A 22,099-nucleotide genomic window follows, 5' to 3' on the forward strand; every position below is an offset into this window, starting at 1 on the left:
CTGTATGTGGTAGGGGTGAGGATTTTGTTCAGGTAGCTGGGTAGCTTGCCCATAAAGAATTTGAAGGCAAGACAGGAAAGGTGAACTTTGCGCCTAGACTCGAGTGATGACCAATCTAGTTCTTTGAGCATTTCGCAGTGATGTGTGTTATAGTTGCATTGGAGAACAAAACGACAAATTGAATTGTAGAGGGTGTCAAGTTTGCTAAGGTGGGTTTGATGTGCCGAACCATATACTATGTCTCCATAGTCAATAATTGGCATTAGCATCTGCTGTGCGATACGCTTTCTGACCAGGAGACTTAGGGAGGATTTGTTCCTGTAAAGTACCCCTAGTTTGGCATAGATCTTGGTTGTCAGGGTATCAATGTGCATCCCGAATGTTAAGTGGGAGTCAAACCATATGCCCAGGTATTTAAAACTAGTGACAGGGGTTAGGGTGGTGTTAGTGTTGGTTCTAATCTTGAGCTCAGTCGCTGGAAGCTTTTCAAATTTAGTCTTGGTCCCAATACCATTGTTACAGTCTTGTCAGTGTTTAAAAACAGTTTGTTTTGGGAAATCCATTTTTCGAGTCTCAAAAAGTCAGACTGAAGTATGTATTGAAGGTCAGAGAGGCTATGGCTGTGTGCATATAGGATTGTGTTGTCTGCATACATGTGTATTGAGGCTTCCTGACAAGCTGTGGGAAGATCATTGATGAACACTGAGAAGAGTAGGGGCCCCAGAACAGAGCCTTGCGGTACACCACAGGTGATATCCAGGGGGTTGGAGTTAGAGCCTGAGATGGACACATGTTGGGATCTACCTGATAGGTAGGACTGAAACCAGTTGAAAGCATGCTTCCCTATTCCAGAGCTCTGGAGTTTGTTAAGTAAGATAACATGATCAACTGTATCAAAAGCCTTTGCAAAATCTAGGAATACTGCACCAGTGAGTTGACCCCGTTCCATTCCACACTGGATTTCATTGCAAACTTTTAGCAGGGTAGTTACGGTAGAGTGTTTGGGGCGAAAGCCAGTTTGGAATTGGCTAGGGAAATTTGTCTTGTTATAGTAATCGCTTAATTGGGAGTGGACAAATTTTTACATGACTTTGGATAGGATTGGGAGAAGGGAGATTGGCCTGTAGTTTGAGACAGTGTTTTTGTCCCCACTTTTGAAGATTGGGACAACTCTGGCAGCTTTCCAGGTCTTGGGGATATGGCCTGCAGACAGGATAGAGTTGACTATGGAAGCAATTGGTTTGGCAATTGCTGGGGCACCAAGTCTTAGGAACCTAGATTGTAGTAAATCAGGTCCACATTGGCTGCTTAGTTTTAATTTGAGGAGCGCTTGTGTAATCTCCTCTTCGGATACTGGGCCAAATTGAAAATTGTGGGCAGTGTTGGGAGGGGGTGGGGCTATAGGGGTACTCCCAGGATGAGATTCAGGTTTGTGGTTTGCGTTGCGTTTCGCTAAAAAGTTAGTAGCACACCCCACAAAGTAATCATTGAATGCATTTGCAATGTCGGTGTGGTTTGTCAGAGTAATATCGCCCTTAGTGATTTTACCTAGCTGTTGATGGTTAGAAGGCTGGAATATGTTGTTGATAACCTTCCAGAAGTTAGCTGGGTTTGCTGTATTCTGGAGGAGATTGTCAGAGTAATATTGTGCTTTTGCATGCCTTGTTTGCCTTGTGCACATGTTCCGCAGGCATCTGTAGTGATTGAGATCCTTGGTAGTGCCAGTTACTGTGTAGCTTTTCCACAAGGCATCCCTGAACTGGTAGAGTGCTATAAGGTCAGGTGTAACCCATGGAAGGTGAGCACCCCGTACCCTTATTCTGCGTAGTGGAGCATGTGTATCACAGAGTTTTAAGAACTCGGACTGGAAATAGTCGAGCGCAGAATCAGGGCCAGGAATTAAATCGATTCTGTGCCAAGGGCAGTTGGTAAGGTCAGCCAGAAACTGTTGTGCGTTAAAGTTTCTAAATGTTCTAGTGAGGAGAACTTTAGGGCTTGATTGGGGCGGTTTAATTTTCCTTACACAGTACACTATTGCATGATCACTGAAAATGTCAGGAAGGATGCCAGGGGATTGGATTCTGCTGGGATTTGAGGAGAGAATCCAGTCTAGCAAGGAATGGTTGTGCGATTTCAGGTTTGTCCGTGTGGAGCTGAACTGTGTTCATTTCAGCTCTGGGGACCCCCTGCTTTCCGAGACACTTAATTCCGGAAGAGATGCGAGTATCTCCTTCATGGTGAAGCTCCAATGGAGCTGTGTGGTTAACATAATGGCGGCTTTAAATGTCCCGCGTCTCGCGGTCCAATAGGAAGTCGTGATGTCATCCTTTGCGGGTTCCTATTGGCCCGCGTGACTAGGGGCATTTAAACATGAAGGCGATACCGGCACCCCCTATGGAGGTAACTATCTCAGAAAGCAGGGGTCCCCGGACCTGAAATTAACATCGTTCGACACCGGAAACCCCCTGCTTCAATCCTATAGCTACATTTTTTTAAAAAGCAACCTGGAGTGCTGCTTTAACCTGTCAATATTTACAGTCAAGAAATGTGCAGAAATGAACTAAATAGTAAAGTCGGCACGTGGTGCCACAAAGTTTGGTATGACAATATGCTCAAATGCCCCACTTAATAAAACCATGAAAGATGCTTAAGATCTGACAGCCATTAATGTTCTTTTCTAATTATTCTGAAAGGAAGTATCACATTTTCTCTGCATCGAGACATTAAATCCCCTATTTATATTATTAGCTAAGACTTTCATCAGTGTACACTTTGTATCACTTTGTACCGCAATTTGCCGCATTTCCTTCCAGCAAGGGAGAGAAAAAAATAAACACATCAAAAACAATGCATGCGAATTGTGTTTCACCCAAAAGTACATACTGCAAAGGTCTGTATTTATTTTATGTCTGAAAATGATATATAAAAGTAATTTGGCCTCTGTTTCTTATTAATCCCACCATAATGTGGGTTTTGGCGGAAATGTGGTAGGCTTCACTTCCCTTCCAACTCTTGTCATCAATCACTGAAGCATAGGATGCGGGAACAGCACTTGCATCCTACATGAAATCCCGGCATGCCCTAACATACAGTACTTTTGCAGAATAAAGAGAACATATCTCTTATGCTGTTAAACAGACAACGTTGTTGACTAACGTTTGCCTTAGGGACAGCTTACCTTTACTTAACATCGTTCTCTGGAGGGGAAATGAGCATTCCCAATGTTATACAATGACTGAATCAATCGCATTACTTGGAGCTGGCAAATAACTTGTTGCAAATGGTGACTGGGAATGAAATCTGAAAGCTTGTGTTAGTCTCAAAAGAAATGGTGTGCGTTCTGCCACTGCTATCGTCTGAATAATGTCACTGAAAGAACTGAATATGCAATCGTTGGTGAAAAGTTGTTGGCAAAGGTATGAAAAAGCAACATACACTACAAAGGATTGAAATAAATGGCAGCCCCTTTATCTGTTCCAAACAAACTAAGAGTGATCCGTGGAGATGGTATCGAGCACTACAGTGACTGCACACAGCATACAAACATTGTTGGTATCACATTAATAATTACAGTAGCCTGCATGTGATGTACAAAGTAGAGTATAAAGGATTTTTCCTTTTGGAACATTAAGCTTGATACTGTATGTCTTACAATGATACACCAAACTCATACCATCTCTGAAAATCTGCGCAAAGTAGAATAGCAAATGAAGTTCTGTTTTTTTATTGTTATTATTGTTATTATTATCCTTTATCAAATGGCTGCACGGTTTCTATGTTGAAACAAAGATTCTACTTACAGCACAAAATATTTCTAGGGAATTTAGTTGTGATACATATTCTCTGTGTGTGAATTAATTTGACCCTATTGTATTGAAAATAAAGATGACAAAGAACATTTTGCACAGGGTTAGGGAAGGGAAGTAGATACTGTTCCCTTTTCAAGGCTATTTGAAAGGGAATTTATCATAGTCACAAAAATAATGCTGCATGTAAACTGTAAAGATGTGGCAGAAAAATATTATTTTTCCAAATTAATTCACTTTTTTTTTCTTCTATTGTACTTTACCTTGCAAGGGTTTAATATGCCGTGAACCTGTCTTCTCTTTGTCATTGGAATGGGTCATCAAGAAGATGACGCTTCATAGCATATTGAATAGATGTCAACACCAAGGGCCAAAATTAGCGAGATGTAAAGGTTATGGATCAAACAATGACATTTTGCTCACCTACCAGTGACACTCCATTGAATCAGTGAGAGCACTGATGCTAAAAAAGAGTGAGACTGACTTCGATTTAGTAAGACTGACTACATATCATCAAGAGCTGACGTCTGGAATAGGGGCCAATGTGACACTAGGCTTTTATGTTTTGCAAAGAATCCATAACAAAAGCTTAGAGCAGCTGATATGCCAAGGCCAGTAACACAGTACCATCCCTTAGGGCCAGGAGTGTTCACAAAATACTCCTGTGCATCATTTGTCATTTGCAGTAGTTCTTTTGAATATAACATTTTCATAATGAGCTGCAAGATTTGTACTCGATCAGCCATGCACACAAATCCCTCACAGTGAACATTGCAAGTAGTCATGGGAAATGATGCAGTAATATCACTACGTAATATTACACGAGATATGGTTAGGCATTATGTGTACAAGTTTTATCTTTTCTATACAGAGAGATTTGTAGAAGTAGAGACACATCTAACTCGTTATCATTACACAGGGCAGAATATGCAGGATTTTTTTTTTATAGGCAATGAACTGCTCACTTCGGTGACCTGAGATTTGGATGGGAGACTTGTAACAGTTAAATCTAACATGAAACAGACACCTTACAGTGTGAGCAGCAGCAGACAGCGGTGTTCTCTGCACTGGAGTTCTCCTGTGACTGCGATTGTCCCACAGAACTATCTGCCCCGAGTATGTTCCACCAATGACCAGGTTTGGGTGAAAACGAGCAAAACAGACAGACATCACAGAGGACTGCAAACAAAGCAGAAGGAGAAAGACAGATTATTTATTTATTGATAAAATCTTTTACCAGGAAGAATACATTGAGAGTTACCTCTTGTTTTCAAGTATGTCCTGGGCACAATTAACGGATTTGGAGATTTAGACAAGCATCTTGCATGTGAGTGCGGTCCCTGTCTTTATTTTTTCATTGCATAGAAACACTAGTTACTTTCACTTATGTCGTAAAAGGAACCTTTATAGAGGTTTTTATTGTTGCTTCATTAATCTGTGACATATGCAGCATTTCCGCTTAGTTGAGACTTTCCAGCAATGTCTCCACTGACAGACCAGGGGGGATAAACAGTGGAACATGTTTTGGCCGACTTATTTCTCTGCAACCAACTAGGGACACTGGAGTTTAGATTCACTTTTTTTCATTAGCCGCCCACAGATGTAGCACCCGCTATGGTAAATGCCCTCACATTATTGTGCTGTTTTACTAAAGCAAGTTTTTTAATGCGTCAACCGTAATGGCAAAATACAAAAAGAAATGGAGCCGCCGGTTAGCAAATCCCTGGATTTGAAGCCTTTGGATGTGATCACGTTAAGAATAACAGGCGCTACATCTGTATTTACGTCAGTGCACATGGAAGCAACATGTAAATTAGTCATATTCTACTATGGAGTTGAATAGAAAAAAAACAAGCAACATTTTCTTTACAATTTCTGTCACAACGACATGACACACAAGGCTTAACATGCCTGTTATTTGTTTACTGTATTGGTGGGGAACAGGCAGTCTGGGGACCACATGCAGCTCCCGGGGGCTTCACCTGCAGCCCTGAACCGTTGTCCGCCCCTGCACTCTCTCTCTCAACCCAGTGCTGAGGGAGTGCTGATATTGCTGCGTATTGTAGCTTCTCCCCATTCCCTCAGCAGCTGCCTAATGACAGTGCCATGATAAATACTGTATTGCCTCTCTCCTCTACTGTGCTTACCACTAGTACCCAGAGTATGAGGAGGAGTGGGGCAGTATTCATCAGTGTACAAGCATTAAACAGATGATGGCAGGGAGAAGCTCCTATCCACAGCTGCCACATCTCTACTGCCTGTGCACCGGGGAGAAAACAACGGTAAAGACCCGCACAGGGCCGCCAACAGGGGGGGTCTGCTGGGGTTGGTGTCCCGGGCCTGCTGACTGGGGGAGCCCGGCCGAGCCCAGACTCTAGGCTGCCTATAAGCCTATTCCTTTCTCTGCCCCACGCCGCCAAGCTTCCACTGCCGGCGCGTGACGGGGCCCTCCCCCACTCTATATATTCTGTCCCTGCTTCATTGACAACACAGAGCTTGAGAAAATACCCTGTGGTCTGAAACGTACGTCGCTCTGGAGTTTTGGTGATTGCCTGATGATTTATTGAGATTAAATAAACCTTTTTCTATTGAGTGTGCTGCGGACTTCATGTTTTTGTGTATTTATTAGACTGGTTGGTGTTCCCTGTCTGTCTGCAAGCACCTGGATTTCTGATAAGTATATATTATTTATTCTTTTTGGTCTGTGGCTCTTTGTTTGTGTGTACCCAGCATTATTTTTATGTGTGTGTGTGTGTATATATACACACACACACACACACACACACACACACACACACACACACACACACACACACACACACACACACACACACACACACACACACACACACACACACAATAATGCTGGATACACACAAACAAAGAGCCACAGACCAAAAAGAATAAATAATATATACTTATCAGAAATATATATATACACATACACAAAATCCACATCGATCCACTGCTGACTGAAGACCTTCCTGATGATCTTCCAGGTGCTGCGGATACAAGCATTCTTCTCCACATTGCTCCAACAAATGTACAATACCTATGTGGGTAATGTGTGGCCCTTTGCCAACCACTGTCTTACAGTACTGTATCTTTCTGATTGTATATTAATTAATTCAATAACTAACTACAGTACATGTAAACAATGCTTTGCTAGGAAACACAATTTTATATTGCTTTTATATGACCATATTTTATCATGCAGTTGACTCACCTTTTCGTCTGTATACCAATAGATAAAAGGGATGCAAACATAAAAAATAAAAAAACAAGAATGGCAGTGCATCCCTTTTTTGGTACAGTTAAAGATTAAACACATTAATAGTGCCTTTTCAAATATATTTGGATACCAATTCAAATTGTGAACAAGTGCAGCGGGAGGCAATTACATTGCTTATATATTTATTTTGTGTCACAGTTTTAGAGGGACATATTTTTTATTGCAAAACTGGATTCTTAGGTCAAAAAGTGCCTCAAATTTGTGGTGGAAACCTCCTTGTTGCTTTGCATGTGGACAATTGTATATTCCCTCAGAAATGCATCAGATATGCACCAAAGAAACAATGATACATAATGCAATAGTTTTTTTTTGAAAATTTTAGTCACAGAAATGCTCTTAGATTAATCATTTCAAAACATAATTATTTTGCATAAGGAGCACTCATTTATAATTCTACAATAAGTCCGTTTTGTGATTCATCGGATGCTGGCTTACTGCCGAAAGTCATTTTAATGGAGAGGATTCTCGAGAGGATTGGTATACTGAAAAAAACAGCATCATATAAAAAAAAAACCCATACAAAATAACTGTAAATCGTGATTTACACTTTTACAATAAAGTACAGTTTTGCTGAGACCCAAGCTTGAGCATTTGTGTGGAAAATAGCTGTGCCCACCTGAGGCTAGATTTAGTTTAACTGCTATCATTCCTGAACAGTATTGGCTTACATCGGGCTCTATTTTGCATCAAACAAGTGATTTCTGTTAGTCAGCATACACTGTTTATACAGTAGTACTAGGAAAAACTGCAAAAATGATATAGCTGAATGGCGCAGAAGCTCCATTAGGCTATTTAAACTAATGTTAACCTAATTTAAGGTAAGGTTAATAGTAACACATATCCACTAAAGAGAATAACCTACAGTAATGTTAACCCAGTGTTACGCCTTGGAATAACATATGGTTTGGTGATGTACCAGGTACCCGGAAATTACCCGAACCAGGTAATGTCGGTACATTGGGTCGGAACCAGTGCCGGGTAATTTCAGGGCAGCTAAAAATACTTAAAAACTTACCTGCAGCCAGTGACGGAAGGTGAAGAAGACCGGCGAGGAAGACTGCAGTGACATCTGGGAGCAGCAGCAGACGTCCTGATGGCGATAGCAGCAGCAGAAGTCCGTGTTCAGCCACGGGAACACCAGAAATACAGCACACAGCTGATGCTTGTGGGGAACCATGTGACCGGAGCAGAAGCGTTCCTATTGGAAAGCAGTCTCCTCCCCGGCTGTAAAATAGGAACGTTCCCCAACTCCCACCAGCATCAGCTGTGTGCTGTATTTCTGGTGCTCCCGCCAGCTGAACAAGGACATCTGCTGTCTCTGCAACCAGGACGTTTGCTGCTGCTCCCACGATGTCGCCACATTCCTCCTCACCCTCTGTAGTGGTCTTTCTCACCATGCAGGTAAGTGACATCCGGGTAACCGGGTACACGTCCGAATAAAATTATTCATTTTGCCCGGGTACCCGTTACCCGGTTTTAGAACAATATAGGACCCGGTACAACACTAATATAGTTACATTTATCCAGCCGTTAGTGTTAATGATATGCAAAAGAGGCATTCCCTCTAACATCGCATATCCACTAAAGGCAATTCATGTTAATACAGGGAATTAACATTAGGTTATACGTAGTGATGGGCGAACCAGTCCACATCCGTTTCCAGGAATTTCCTGGATCTTTTAGACCAAATCCGTCCCCACCACCAAAATCCGTCAGCGTATTGGGCTCTGAAAAATCCAGTGGATCAATCTAAATCCACCATTGGATACAATGCGGACGGACTTTTAAAAATCCGATCCGCGGATTCCACGATCCGTGGCCGGACGGTTAAAAATCCACACGGATTAATCCATAGAGAGACAGAGAGAGATATACCGTATCCCCCCCCCCAGCCCCCTAGCCCCCCAGCCCCCCAACCCCCGCAGATTTATCCACGTCTGGATTTTTAACAATCCAGTCATGGTTTTTGGATTGCTCTCTAAAATAAAAAATCCCAAATGGCGGATTTGCCTTTTTGAGAATGATTTGTGGACCTAAGGAACCAGCCGATCCAAATCCGTCCCAAAATCGCCCATCCCTAGTTATACCTAATGGTGGTGTTATTCCCATCCATTCATCTGAAATACGGGTTTAGAGAGAGGTTACGTGAAGCTCAAGGCAGTGCTAATTTCCTCTGACGTTAAGACTATGCGTTATGAGTTAAACAACACCCATTTATTTTTGCACATATTTAGTTTTGTGGGAAAATAACTTCTGTTACTAATTTAGGTAACGTCACATTTTTTGCCGTTATTTTGTGGAGCTCAGTGTACAGTATATGGGCCAATGTGAGCTGCTTCAAATTCACGTGTTACTAAATACAAACCTGTGGTAGCCTAAATAGGTGATAGTAACCTATTGTTTTGTTTATAGAGATAGATTAATAAAACACACAGTGTGCCTTCTAAGTCCAAGATGTTGCTATTCAAAATATTTTAAAACATATTTAATCCTTTTAAGCAACTTCTCTTTTTACTGCAGATATTGTTAAACTGTCCTTATGAATGTAAGCTAAGACATGTTTTCAAAGATCTACACTAAGGAGGTTCTAATGCAATGTGACAGTAATCTGTGTTCTATCAGCATTATATAAACTTAGACATGGCAATCTTGGAAGAACACAATGAAAACATTTGTAATGTAGTATGGTCTTCATGTGGTCTTAATATAAGCATGCCCTCCTCAGGTTTTTTTAGGCTTCTTCCAGCGGATTTCAAACATAAAAACATACAGTTATTTTGAAAACAAATTAAAGATACTATGAGTAGCTTGGCAAACGCAGAGCCTACTGTACTTGTCCTTAGCACATGCATCGGCTCACTTTCCGATATAAAGGATGCTACTTTTCAGAGACACTGTTTGTAGAGCTCATGTATCTGCATCTATGAAACAGGCAATATAACAGGGGTGGACAATTCCAGTCCTCAAGTGCCACCAGTAGGCCAGTTTTTCAGAATATCCCTGCTTCAGCACAGGTGGCTCAATGGAGTGGCTCAGAAACCTTGGTCACCGTTTTCAGTGGTTGGGAAGCAGATTTGCCACGGCACGATGATGTAACCGTCTGATTCTGAGCAGATATTACATACTGTAGATTTATGGGTATTGGTGATTTTAGGGTCTTCCATCATGTCCATTTAAAGTACTTTTTTTCTATTGCCAACTTTTGGATAATAATACTGTTATTAATATTATTGTCATTTCTTTTATTGAAAATACAATCTTCGCTGTTTGACCATGAGTGCTCTATATTACACTGTATTCTACCTCCTCTTAAGGGAGCTCTTTTTTTGGTGAATTTCTATATGTATCCCTGAGCACAGCTAGCCTTTTTAAATTAACACCCAGGATAATTTTTTTATATTCATGTGCAGAACTACTGGGGGGTATTGTAGACTCTATTATTGCAGCTTTTTATTTGCACAAACATTTTTTACCTTTTTACTTAGGTGTCTACCTTCCTGCATGTAAGCATTCTGCCCAATCCGTGCCGGGTTTTACTGCTGTACGGATTTTCCAGATTGCCTGTCCTTTTTGCTCAGTTCGGCCATTTTGTTTACTGGCAGCCTGCTATACTGCTGCGGCCGAGTTTATTCGAGCATTTGCCCGTTCTCGGCCGCAGCAGTAACCTGGCGCGCGCCGGAGGGTGCCGGGCGCGCGCCGAAGCAGCAGAGGAGCGCCCTCCGATCGGGGCTTTCTCCCTCCCGCTGCCGGGTCCGCCGGGTCCCCCGGAACCCCCTGCCGCCGTCCCCCACATCGCGGGACACCAGGGCTCCCTCGGGGAGCCCTGGACGTGCGTGCAGGGGGCGCAGGCACCCGATGACGCGTGACCGCGCATCGGTGATGCGCGGCACGCTGAGGGAGTGCGGCAAGCACACCGGGGCATCCCCCGGCTTGCGGTGCTAGCCGTGCTTCAATAAAACGTGTCACCAGTGTATAAGGCTGCAGTTCCTAGTGGGAGTCGCCGAGCAAGGTTCTAGTTTTTGCAGCTTCTGTTGGTCTTCGCTATCACGCCTTACCCTTTTGCCTATTTGGATTCCACTGTTGCTGACCCCGGACCGTGACCCCACCTCGCTGCTTTCTGCCTGCCTTGACCTTTTGCCTGTCTCCCTGGCTCTGACCAAAGCCGCCAGCCCTGCTCTCCTGCCTGCTTACCGACTGCGGATACTCTAACAGGACTCTGTCCCTGGGCTCTGATCGGTTAATATTTATCCCTACCTCAGCCCTGCGGGTCCGCTTCCTGATTCGAGACGAGCATCGTCACACTCCGTCAGTCTCCAACATATTTATTTTCAATCTTTGTCATGGATACCTTTGTTTTAATGTCCCATCCATGTTGCTCCTGTCTCTCTCAATCTCAAGCACTGCCATTTATCAGAACTGAAACAGAATACAGGGAGGAGTATACATTTTCAAGACTAGAACTAGGTGACTGGCAGAATGGGACAGGATGCTAGAATAAGCCTCGTCCATAGTTAGCGCGATGGCGCACACAAAAGCCTGTAAGGCAATATACACAGCAATAGCGCGTGCGTGCACCAGCACGACAGCGCAACCAATTTTTCGGAGAGACAAAATCTTTTGATTGTGTCTCGTGATGGCCGCGTCATGTGCGTGATTCGTCCTTACAACGCCCCTGTCACGCAATCCTACAGGCGACGGATCACTTCTAGTACAGGCACGCGTGACGTCATGTGCTCCATCGCACGCGCGCCTGTACTATATCCGAGGCTAAAGCTGGCCCGCTGCACAGGTGTAATGAACAAGAGAGCCAAGCATGTAACAAAGATATCTATTTTTGCTTGCATTCTTTGCATTGCTCCCCACCTTTACTTCAGAGCACAATCTGCCCATCTATCTACAGTTGACCTTTCCACCTGTAATGTAATGTAGTCATGGGAGAAGAAAGGGATAGAAAAGGAAGTGGGAAAGAATGTATTAGCAAGAGAAAAAAAGGAGGCTGTTCTGGCCCTGTAGCCCCTTCTAGCAAAGGGTTAGGGTCAGGTAGGTTAACTCACTCCACACTGAGTCCTTCTTTGCAAAACAAACAATAACAACAGATGAGGGGTACTGTGGATGAGTGGCACATGTGTGGGAGAGGTAAATTAAGAATGCCTTGTATGGGAAAAGCAGTAAGAAGTGTGTACTCACAGACTGCAAGATCCACGAAGGAGCACTTTCCTGTACAGAGGAATACGCAGAGGAGTATACCAAATACTAAAACATGGCAGGGGAGTATGGGCAAAAATGGGCGTTGCCAAGGCAACTGTCGGAAGTTATGGGGAAAGGGAAACATTTGATCTACAATGTCACAATTTACCAAGTGCTGGCAGCTTGAGAGCAGAGAAAATACACAATCCTGTTCCAGGATAGAAAAAGAGAGAAAAAGAGAGAAAGAGGGAGAGAGAGGGAGAGAGAGGGAGAGAGGGAGAGAACAAATTGTTCAAGAGAAAAACACAAGAGGGAAGTAATAAAAATGGAGCTTTACAAGCTGCCCTTGGTGCAGTTGTGCATATGCAATTATGAAACTTTCTATGGCCCCTATATCCCCACACATACAAAAAAGTTCCCTGCGTAGAACCCTGGAGGCACTTTGATGTGGTGTTTCAGGTGGATGGGTTTAATAGGGTGTTTGTGCTAGATACCTAGCATGACTTTACACCAACCCCAAAAAACAGACGTTTAAGAGTATGGGAGCTGGTTTTGAAGGAAATACTTTATGGGGTAAGGCTTTGCCCATGTAACAACAATCTTTTCTACTCCTTGGTAAGATGCTCACCCAACTAGTGTAATTGTCTTCACTGAATGACCCCGACACCACACAGCAAAATCCGCAGGTGATGGTGCTCCCTGCAAACCTTAACAACGTTCTGTAAGTGGTACTGACATTCAATTAAAGAGACTCCTATTCAGAATTATTCCCAGTCTTTAATACTTGACATACTACTGTATCTTCTGCAGCAGAATACCTGTGGATGATGCGAGTTTGTCAAGTGTTTTTTGTAAATTTTATTCTCTGTTACAGTAGCTGCAATACATTATATATGCAGAATCATTTTAACGTCTTGCCTGAAGTGCAACAAGTTGCGTACGCCCCTGGCAGTGAAGGGGTTAACTGTAAATGAATCAGGTGGACCTGCTGGCAGTGACAGGGTGCGCTTCAGAGCTACATTTTTCACTGAAATTTAAAAAAAACGAGAATTTTGTTTGAAAGTTAAAAATAGAAACTGGCACCGTATGTTTAACGTACAGTCTGAGAATAATCCTTAACTAAACATGGAAAGGAATAATCAAACATCACCTCGTGTGCACTAAACACATTTACCTGTTTTCTTTCTATTTAAAATGAGATTTTCCTCCCCACTAACCTTAATGTATAACGTATAGGTGCTGTTATTACCACTTAATGCAAACTGAAATAAAGCCTTGTTTAAATGCATTTTCACGAATTTCCTCACCAGGAAGGGGCGATGTCAACATACATCTGTGATGCGTGTTGATTGTAATATAAAAAAATGGATCTGTCAAGCAGAAGTTTGACATACGAAAATTGTATTATATATTTGAGATATATAGGTGACACTTTATAAAGTAATGCAATTATACTGTGACAACATCATCCAAATACTGAGTCCTTGTGCCGGGGGAAAAAAAGCAGGAAGTTTTATCTTACAAGAGAGAGTTCATTTAAGAAATGAAAATTATAACATACGTGATAAATTTGATGGTGTACAGTATGTAATATTGAAGGGTGACAGTTGTGATTGTTCTTCATTTATGAAGTTAGTTATTATGTAATGACAGGTACAACGCCCTGCACATCCCTATTCAGAGTCTACGTGGTAAATAAAAAACAAAATTAAAAAAATCTAGTACAAAAATTCATAATGAATATATATATATATTTTTTTAACCATTCAATATTGAGGTGGTTTTATAGATGACATATTATTCATCTTGGATGGGGATGTCCCAACCTTGTTACAATTTTATGCATGTCTCAATACATTGTATGGAAAAATGTAATATTTTTATGAATTAGTATGTAGCTCTTCTACATTGGGCAATGAATGTCTACGTGCCACGGTTTATTCTTTCTTAGTGGAGCTTTGATATTGCTATTAATTCTCTTGGCCTCTGGAGAAGTCAGTTTTTTAATGCAAAGTCCTGTTTTACAAGCCTCTCAGTTAGTAAGTAGGTTGAGAGATAGTAAACAGATAACAGAAAAGCTCCCGGTAATGTTGTTTGCTTCAGTAATCATTCCTGAACTGGAGAAGAACAAGCAAATGATCTCTGTTGGTTAGAACTATGGGATTTCAAGAAGATCTTACACGTGGCTTGTATGGCAATATCATATTACATTAGGAATTAAGGGGGGATCATGTGATTGTATAATGACTTCTGCATTGAATCACAGTTGGAAAACTTCAACTCTAAAAGGTTAAATTGGAAGCGTTATGTAAGAAGAGAGGAAGCAATGTGGACGTCTCTGGTTTCTGGCCTTCTGAAATGTTTTTGGTTCCTTAGAATGTTCCACAAACCACATTAAAGTTTTAGCATCAGGCTCAGCCACATGGCTGCTCAAAAGCCAAAACTTGGATTGCTTCACTTATAACTTCAAACCAACGCGCTCTTGATATGTGGCCACAAATTACATTTATTTTATTGAAAAAGTACCGAGCCCTGTTTTTACTTAATGTTTTCCTTCTGTTTTTGTAAATTTTTAGTGAGTACATTTACAAACGTAAATCTTACATTATATTGATTGATTCACATTTGCAAACGTAAATCTAACATTATATTGATTGATTCATCACATGCTAATGCATTCAATACACTTACCTTAATAAATAAATAAAGCATACCTATTTGAAATGTCCTGTTTTTTGTATCGTACTATATACTCAAAAATGCACATATATGCTCTCTCAGTGCAAATACAGACGTTGGGATCTTTGTATCAAGTCAAAAGCAATTTTGAGGCAAGAAAACTGCACAAAATGTGTCAAAGAAAAAAAATCCCATCAAAAGAAATCCTGAAAGTAGTTTTTGCCCCAGAATTGCACCACTCTTAACTTGACATAAACTCCCCTTAATAACTTTATTTTCATATTGATTAATTTGTATAAACCCATAGACATGCAAGTATCCCCATCCTAGTAGAACTTCTAGCCTAGAGTTTTTCCCCAGGCAGTGTCTCGCGGTGTAACAAACCTTCGTAAACAAAGTGGACAAAATGACATCCACCTGCAGGGCAATAATCATACTGTAGTCATCCAAATATATATTTCACATTTTGAAAGTTAATGTTTATTAGGTCTAAATCTTTGGAACCAAATTCAGAAATTCACAGAAATGTAAACTAATACCTGCTGAGACTAAAATAAATGTTAACATTAGGGAAATAAAAATGAATCAAACAAATTCATCTTACAATAATAATTCCTTCAGAACAAGGCATTACCCGGCAATAAATGCCCTGGCTGAGTTGAAGGCATTAATTGGCATGTAATGTCCTGTTCTTCATGACATAATTAATTACTCAATTACTATGCACAGTCTAACAGGCATCCTTGACTTGGAAATCCTCCTCTTTATCATTTCCTTCTTTTATTTTCCAATTCAATTTCACCTTCTTTTCAACGGCAAGGATTCTTCTTGCCTTAAATGACTTTCTTAACATACCTCCAAGCCTCTTTATTGCTAGTTCACCCTCGTGCTTATATAAAGTATCATGTCTCGTTGTAAGCTTAATCTTTTTACGTTCACATGAGATTCGTGTTTTTGCCCTATTACCTCTGCGCCCCTTTGGATTCAAAAGAAATATGCAAATCTAGTTAAAAAAACACGTAGTTACAGGTGGATAACACAGGAATGAACATAGAGTTGAATATAATAAAGGAAGCTGTAATTTGAGCTTCTCCATATGGCTTCTTAATGAATCCTCACCCATTGAGAACATCCCTTTTTTATGTACAGTAAGGGGTAATATAATATAATCTCAATACCAACACAGTGGTGCTTGCTTCATTCCAGCTGGTAGTTCCACAGTAAAGATCTGAAAGCCATTTTGTTCAATGGCTTACACTTGTGCCATGACTACAATAAGATTAATAATAGTTTTAATACACCTTCAAAGTGTAAAAATGAGAGTCCAAACTTCACATTGTTGAACCAGCAGTAAATTGTATTTATTGCGTCAAATACAAATAGGCATATCCCACTGTAGTAATGCTTAGTAAAAGCATATCCAATTTCTAAATCATACACAGCATGGGATTAAGAGAAGAATAACTCATCGGGATGCGTGTTCTTACTAAAATAGCCACACACCTAGCGTATATTGTAAGGCTTTAAGCACCTGCCAAACCTCCCAGGAAGTCAATTGCTGCCATTCTGTCCATTCTATAAGAGCGTATCTGAGGTTTTTTTTTTTTCATTCTGAAATGTATTTCACATTGCATCCTTTCCTGTGATATTGTCTTACAAGATCGTGATAAATGAAAGATTGTTTATGCCGAATTAACCAGAATGTCCTTCCAGTTTGTATCTGATAGAAATACATCACAGGCTATTTAGAAATCCCTTTTGGATGGTATAATTTCCCCAAAGCATTTAATTTAAAAAAAAAATCGGGGTCTTCTCATGCTACTCAACTATTACAATTAGACAGATAGTGTAGAACGGTGATTCTCACCTGGTGGGGTGTGCCTCCCAAGGGGGGCATATAAGGATTTCAGGGGAAGTGTTTGAAAATACATATTCAATATTATATTATTTTATTTAGAAAATGAAAAAAAAAAAAACAATGATACCTCTTGCTTTCTTACTATAGAAAGTACCCATCTTATTGCACCATCCTATAGTATTACGTGCAGTATTGCACCTATTGTCTTTCCTTTATCGTTCTTTATCTCGGCGTTACGCTTTAGAGTTCGTATCTTAAAATAAAAATCCTATATTTGTTGTACAGGGTGGGAGCAATTCGAGTTGTATGAAACTTTCATGTACATTTGCAAATATGGAAAATGCTGGACATTCATGGCTGGTGAAAAATTAGCACGGACATTAAACTTGACCAAAAATCACTAACTGCCAACATCTCACTTAGAGAGTACCTCGATGCCAACTTTGGCAAAATTAACCCCTCTTCTTTCCCTCCGACTATAGGACCTGTCGCTGAGATGGGGGCCTGAGTCCTATGGATATATATATATATATATATATATATATATATATATATATATATATATATATATATATATATATATATATATATATATATATATATATATTATTGTGTGTGATACATGTGACGTGGGGACAGACCAACTGGATACAACACAACCGTTTGGTTTAATAACAGGCTTTATATTTGGACGTACACGTTTTATATAACCTGGCACTGTGATCCTTAACTGCAGGATCACCTTATACACTATTAAACATTTAAATGGTACAGTACAATAGGATCACTGTATAACTGAGTTAAACTGTAGTCTAGCACTGTCAGGCCTCCCAGTTCTTGGGGTACTGGCCCATATGTTAGGGGTGCTGGCCTACCTGTTGAAACTCATGAGATAGTGTGTGTGTGTGCGCGTTGCAGGCCTGTGTTTTGCAAAGGGACTTCAATACCAATATGAATGCAGGCAGCAGGAGATATCCTCTGCGGTGTCTCTCACCCACTCCCACTCGCCGTGCGGTTCTGCTCAGCTGGGGCTCCGTTGCACTGTGGTCTCTCTGTCTACTTTGCTTCTTGCAGTTTGGTCCTGATCTGCTGGGGTCTGCTGCATGCGCTGGTTCAGCTGCGCAGCACTCCCTCCAAGTGACTCCTGAACTGACTGAGTTCCTGCAGGAACTGACTGAACTGTCACGGCTGCCCCCTTTAGCAATCTCTCAATCTCTCTCAATATCTATCTCAATCTCTCTCTCTCACCAGCCTTCCTACTGGTTTACCACCGTCACATGTCCTGTAGAGAGGAACCTGCTAGGGGGCAGTCAGCCTGCGTTGCTTGCAGACACAGGGGGGTTACACGTTTATAAACATGGTCGGTGAATAAAAGAGAATATTGGCAAATATGCTGGTGAATTTTGATGATATAAAATCTGGGAAATTGAGATTGGAATTAATTTTTCTTTCCAATTGCACTCACAGTTCGCAAATATCTTCAAAAATGTGCTGGCTCCGTTTGCAAAACGAACTAGGGCAGGGTCGCACAACTAGTAGAGATTCCAGTCCAGGTTTTGCACCAAGGTAATCAATTGCACGTATTCCCTTCCTCTATACAGGCATACCCCGGTTTAAGGACACTCACTTTAAGTACACTCGCGAGTAAGTACATCTCGCTCAATAGATAAACGGCAGCTCACGCATGCGCCTGTCAGCACGTCCTGAACAGCAATACCGGCTCCCTACCTGTACCGAAGCTGTGTGCAAGCAGGGAGACTATAGAGCCTGTTACACATGTGTTATTTACATCAGTTCTGCACGTATATGATGATTGCAGTACAGTACATGCATCGATAAGTGAGGAAAAGGTAGTGCTTCACTTTAAGTACATTTTCGCTTTACATACATGCTCCGGTCCCATTGCGTACGTTAATGCGGGGTATGCCTGTATATATATCCACTCTGTGCTCTTCCTTCCTGCTGTCCTGAACTGCAACCGCCATCCTTCCCCCCCTTTCATTCTCCAGCATGCTCATTTCCTTATTATCGGCCTCGATTTACGTTCTTTTATGTTGCATAGATTACAGTGAGTATGAGAATGGCTAATCCTAATTTGGGTTTAACATTCATCAAATCTCTGTTTGTTTTGCCTACATACACATCCGACACATTGCAAGGATTTCACTGTTCACATGATTCTGATATGGCAGATGAGTGACATGAACACATTGTTTTCACAATAGTTTAATCAATTGTATAAATCTTTAAGGCTTTTATAAGTGGCAGAACTACCATAGGTGCATTCAGTTCAACTGCACCAGGTCCCCGACCAGGCCTATACTACAACCCACACGCCAGCACAGAATTCCGGCATTTCTACAGGGCCGCCTCTCTCCCTTTGGGTAAAGCGCTACTACACAGGTAGGGCCCAGGGGGTGAGGGGGGAGGGAAAGAAAAGAGGGGTGTGTGCTATTTTTTCCTGCATCAGGGCCCACCGGTGAGTAATTCCATCTGAGGCTTTTATGTATGTATATATGTATATTTTTCTTTATATAGCATCAACAATGTATGGAACAGAAACCAGATTGCCTCCGATAATTTATTCAGTTTCACAAAATGTGAAATGGGGGTGTGTAAGAGACGTGTGCAGAGGTACGCAATAGAGACTGGTTTTAAGGTGAACTAAAAATAAGGCTTTTATTGCGCCTGCTTCTTTAACACATGAAAATCATAAAACGTATGCTAATAAGGGGTTAAACAAAGCTTCTGCTCCACTTGGGAGTATTTCTAGGTAAACATATGCAGTCCAGAACTCCCTTTAGATAGCATGTTTCCCAGCCCCAAACATATAGTTTGATATGTGCAGATATACAACAGTCTTAGAAAGTAAAGCTTACAGTATCTGTCTCTCTGGTAGCAGTAGGGGGGAATCCTTCTCTGCTCTCCTGGTGTAGCCTTTTTGTCCTAAGGCACTTTCAGCTTTCAGGTTTTAGAAGTCTTCTCCCCTTGTTGTCTTGTTGTCTGGCTGTCAGTCTACAGCTCTCAAGACCTCTCTGTCCCTTCCTGTTTCAGCCCACGTGGGAGCTCAGGAGTCTCTCCTTCCTGTCTCAGGAGGAGCCTTTTCTCTAACAAACCTCCAATCTGCCAGGTGCTGGTCAATTAACCAGCACACTGCTGGATTAGAGGCAAGTGTTCTGAACAGGGATAAGTCCCCTGTTACAGTGTGAATGTCTTCACCCAGCAGCCTCACAGGTTTTGCTGATAGGGTGGGCCTGGGAGGAAACTCTGGTCCTGGGCCCTGGGAAAGCTGTCGGCGGCCCTGTGGATGAATATGAGAATCTCAATGTGAGAGATTTTAGGGCAGGGCACAGATTTGAATACATAAGAACAAAATCCCGGAGATTGTTTCCCGCAGGAGAAAGGGGAAGAAAGCAGCTAAGCTGCAAATAATCAGGGTTTTTAAAAAAAACCTAATGAAATGGTCTGCTTCACTTAGCGCTGGTTATTGTTTGCATGGGAACCCTTCCAAGCCCATATGAAAATGAAAGCATTAGCAACAACATTCTAATGGTTTGAATTAATGTCATGCTTCAGAACAACTTCATTTGGAGGGATAATGTTAAATAAAAATTGTAACTTTGTGTTATTATAATATTAGTCCTGTTATGCATTTAGTATAATGGCAATGCTTTTTGCGGATGTGTAATCCACCAAGACATCTGTATTGGCCTGGGTTTGGGATAGAGATCCATTTAATAACTTAAAGTTATTAATACGTCCTACTCATAAAAAATATCCCTGATATGTTTATTATTAATATTAGTACTGTTATTATTATTATTATTATTATTATTATTATTATTATTATTATTATTATCATTATCTACTGAATTAGGAATATTAATAAACAAAAAACCGTGTCTCACATTTCTCTTGTTTGAAGCATCCAGAATGCAGAACACCAAACAGAAAAATCTGGAGCTGAATTTTGTCTTTCATATAAAATGAGACATTATTTCATCAGCAACAGAAATTTCTAACCTGGCTATCAGCCAACTCCAACTGTCCAAAACAAGCAACATCTTGTTTACATTAAACTTGCTTAACTCTTAGATTGATGACTGACATCGAAGATTTCAATGAAAGAGCAGATGTTACCTATTGCCAGAAGTTTGGCAATATCTGTCATTACACAAATGTTACAGATCCTAACAGGGATAAAATACAGTGTTCAAGATACATGGTAGTGTTTCTATTTTAATGTACTGATGGGAAAGAGAGGGACAGATGAATGATTCAGGCAAGAACGAGGCAAGAACCAGGAGACCGGAAGGTGTTTTGTTTAAACTGGGGCAACTCACTACTATTTTATCTTACATCCTAAGTGATTTAAGTAATGTTTTTGAAAAATAATGAACGCTACTTTGTGCAATTCCTGGCCAGTTTCTCATGATCTGCACTACAAAATAAAACACGTTCACTGCCGGGATTGTAGCCCAGAAACCTAGTTTGGATCTGCAATTATGTGCACATAAAATATGTATCGTTTCTGCACATGGGGATATTATTATTCTTCCTAAAAAAATAAATATTCTTTCTGGGGAAGTACTGTACATGATAAACATCTGCAACCAGCAGGTGCTGGCAGATTATTAACTTTCAGATTAGAAAGTTTCTTATGTTTGTCACAGATGCAAGCAGATACAAAATTAGGGGGCCATGTATAAAAGTCTCTTGGCTGCAAAACTGGGGCAATATATATCAAAGCATCAAATGTATTCTTTGTTACTGTATATCTGGATCCATTTTATTTCTCCAGTTTTTGAGCCAGGGGACTTTTATATAAATTATAGCCTCTTGAATGTTTTCTATTTGAATCTACTGTGAGTGCATGTCATTACACAGAATTCCTAGCTGCAGTGGAAGCATTGCATGTAAGCGGCCAGCTCACGCATGCGCAGAAGTGGCCAGCGCTGCTTGTGCCTGTGCACAAGTGGCAAAGGTTGATCGTGCAGGGCGGCAAGCTGGCATGCCACCTCCAAATTCTTCTGCCCCCCCAAATTCTGCCGCTTTGGGCCCGAGCCTATCGGGCCTTATGGGAAATCTGCCTCTGGCTGTACACTATTTGAATCTAAATACATCTGAACATACTGTACCTTTTCAGAGTCAGATATAACCCCTCTCATGGTTAAATATTTCCATTAAGCTCCTCATATAGTGAGTTGATGGTCTGTCTTGTCATCACTATATATATGCATATATATATATATATATGTGTATATATATATATATATA

General features: G+C 41.0%; 1 protein-coding gene across 5 annotated transcripts in view; it reads right to left on the reverse strand.

The window, feature by feature from the left end:
- The window catches only part of DYNC1I1 (dynein cytoplasmic 1 intermediate chain 1), a 576,993-nt gene that overhangs the window by 151,949 nt on the left and 402,945 nt on the right, over positions 1-22,099 (reverse strand). For 4 of the 5 annotated variants that reach the window (XM_075587298.1, XM_075587296.1, XM_075587294.1 and 1 more), the window contains one exon: positions 4,839-4,985. The exons of the other annotated variant lie outside the window; for it this stretch is intronic. In XM_075587298.1, coding sequence (XP_075443413.1) covers positions 4,839-4,985 — 147 coding nt within the window. The remainder of the gene's footprint in view (positions 1-4,838; positions 4,986-22,099) is intronic. 5 annotated transcript variants of the gene reach the window in all.

This window comes from Ascaphus truei, chromosome 2 (genome assembly GCF_040206685.1).
Source record: "Ascaphus truei isolate aAscTru1 chromosome 2, aAscTru1.hap1, whole genome shotgun sequence".
In the NCBI taxonomy this organism is placed as follows: domain Eukaryota; kingdom Metazoa; phylum Chordata; class Amphibia; order Anura; family Ascaphidae; genus Ascaphus; species Ascaphus truei.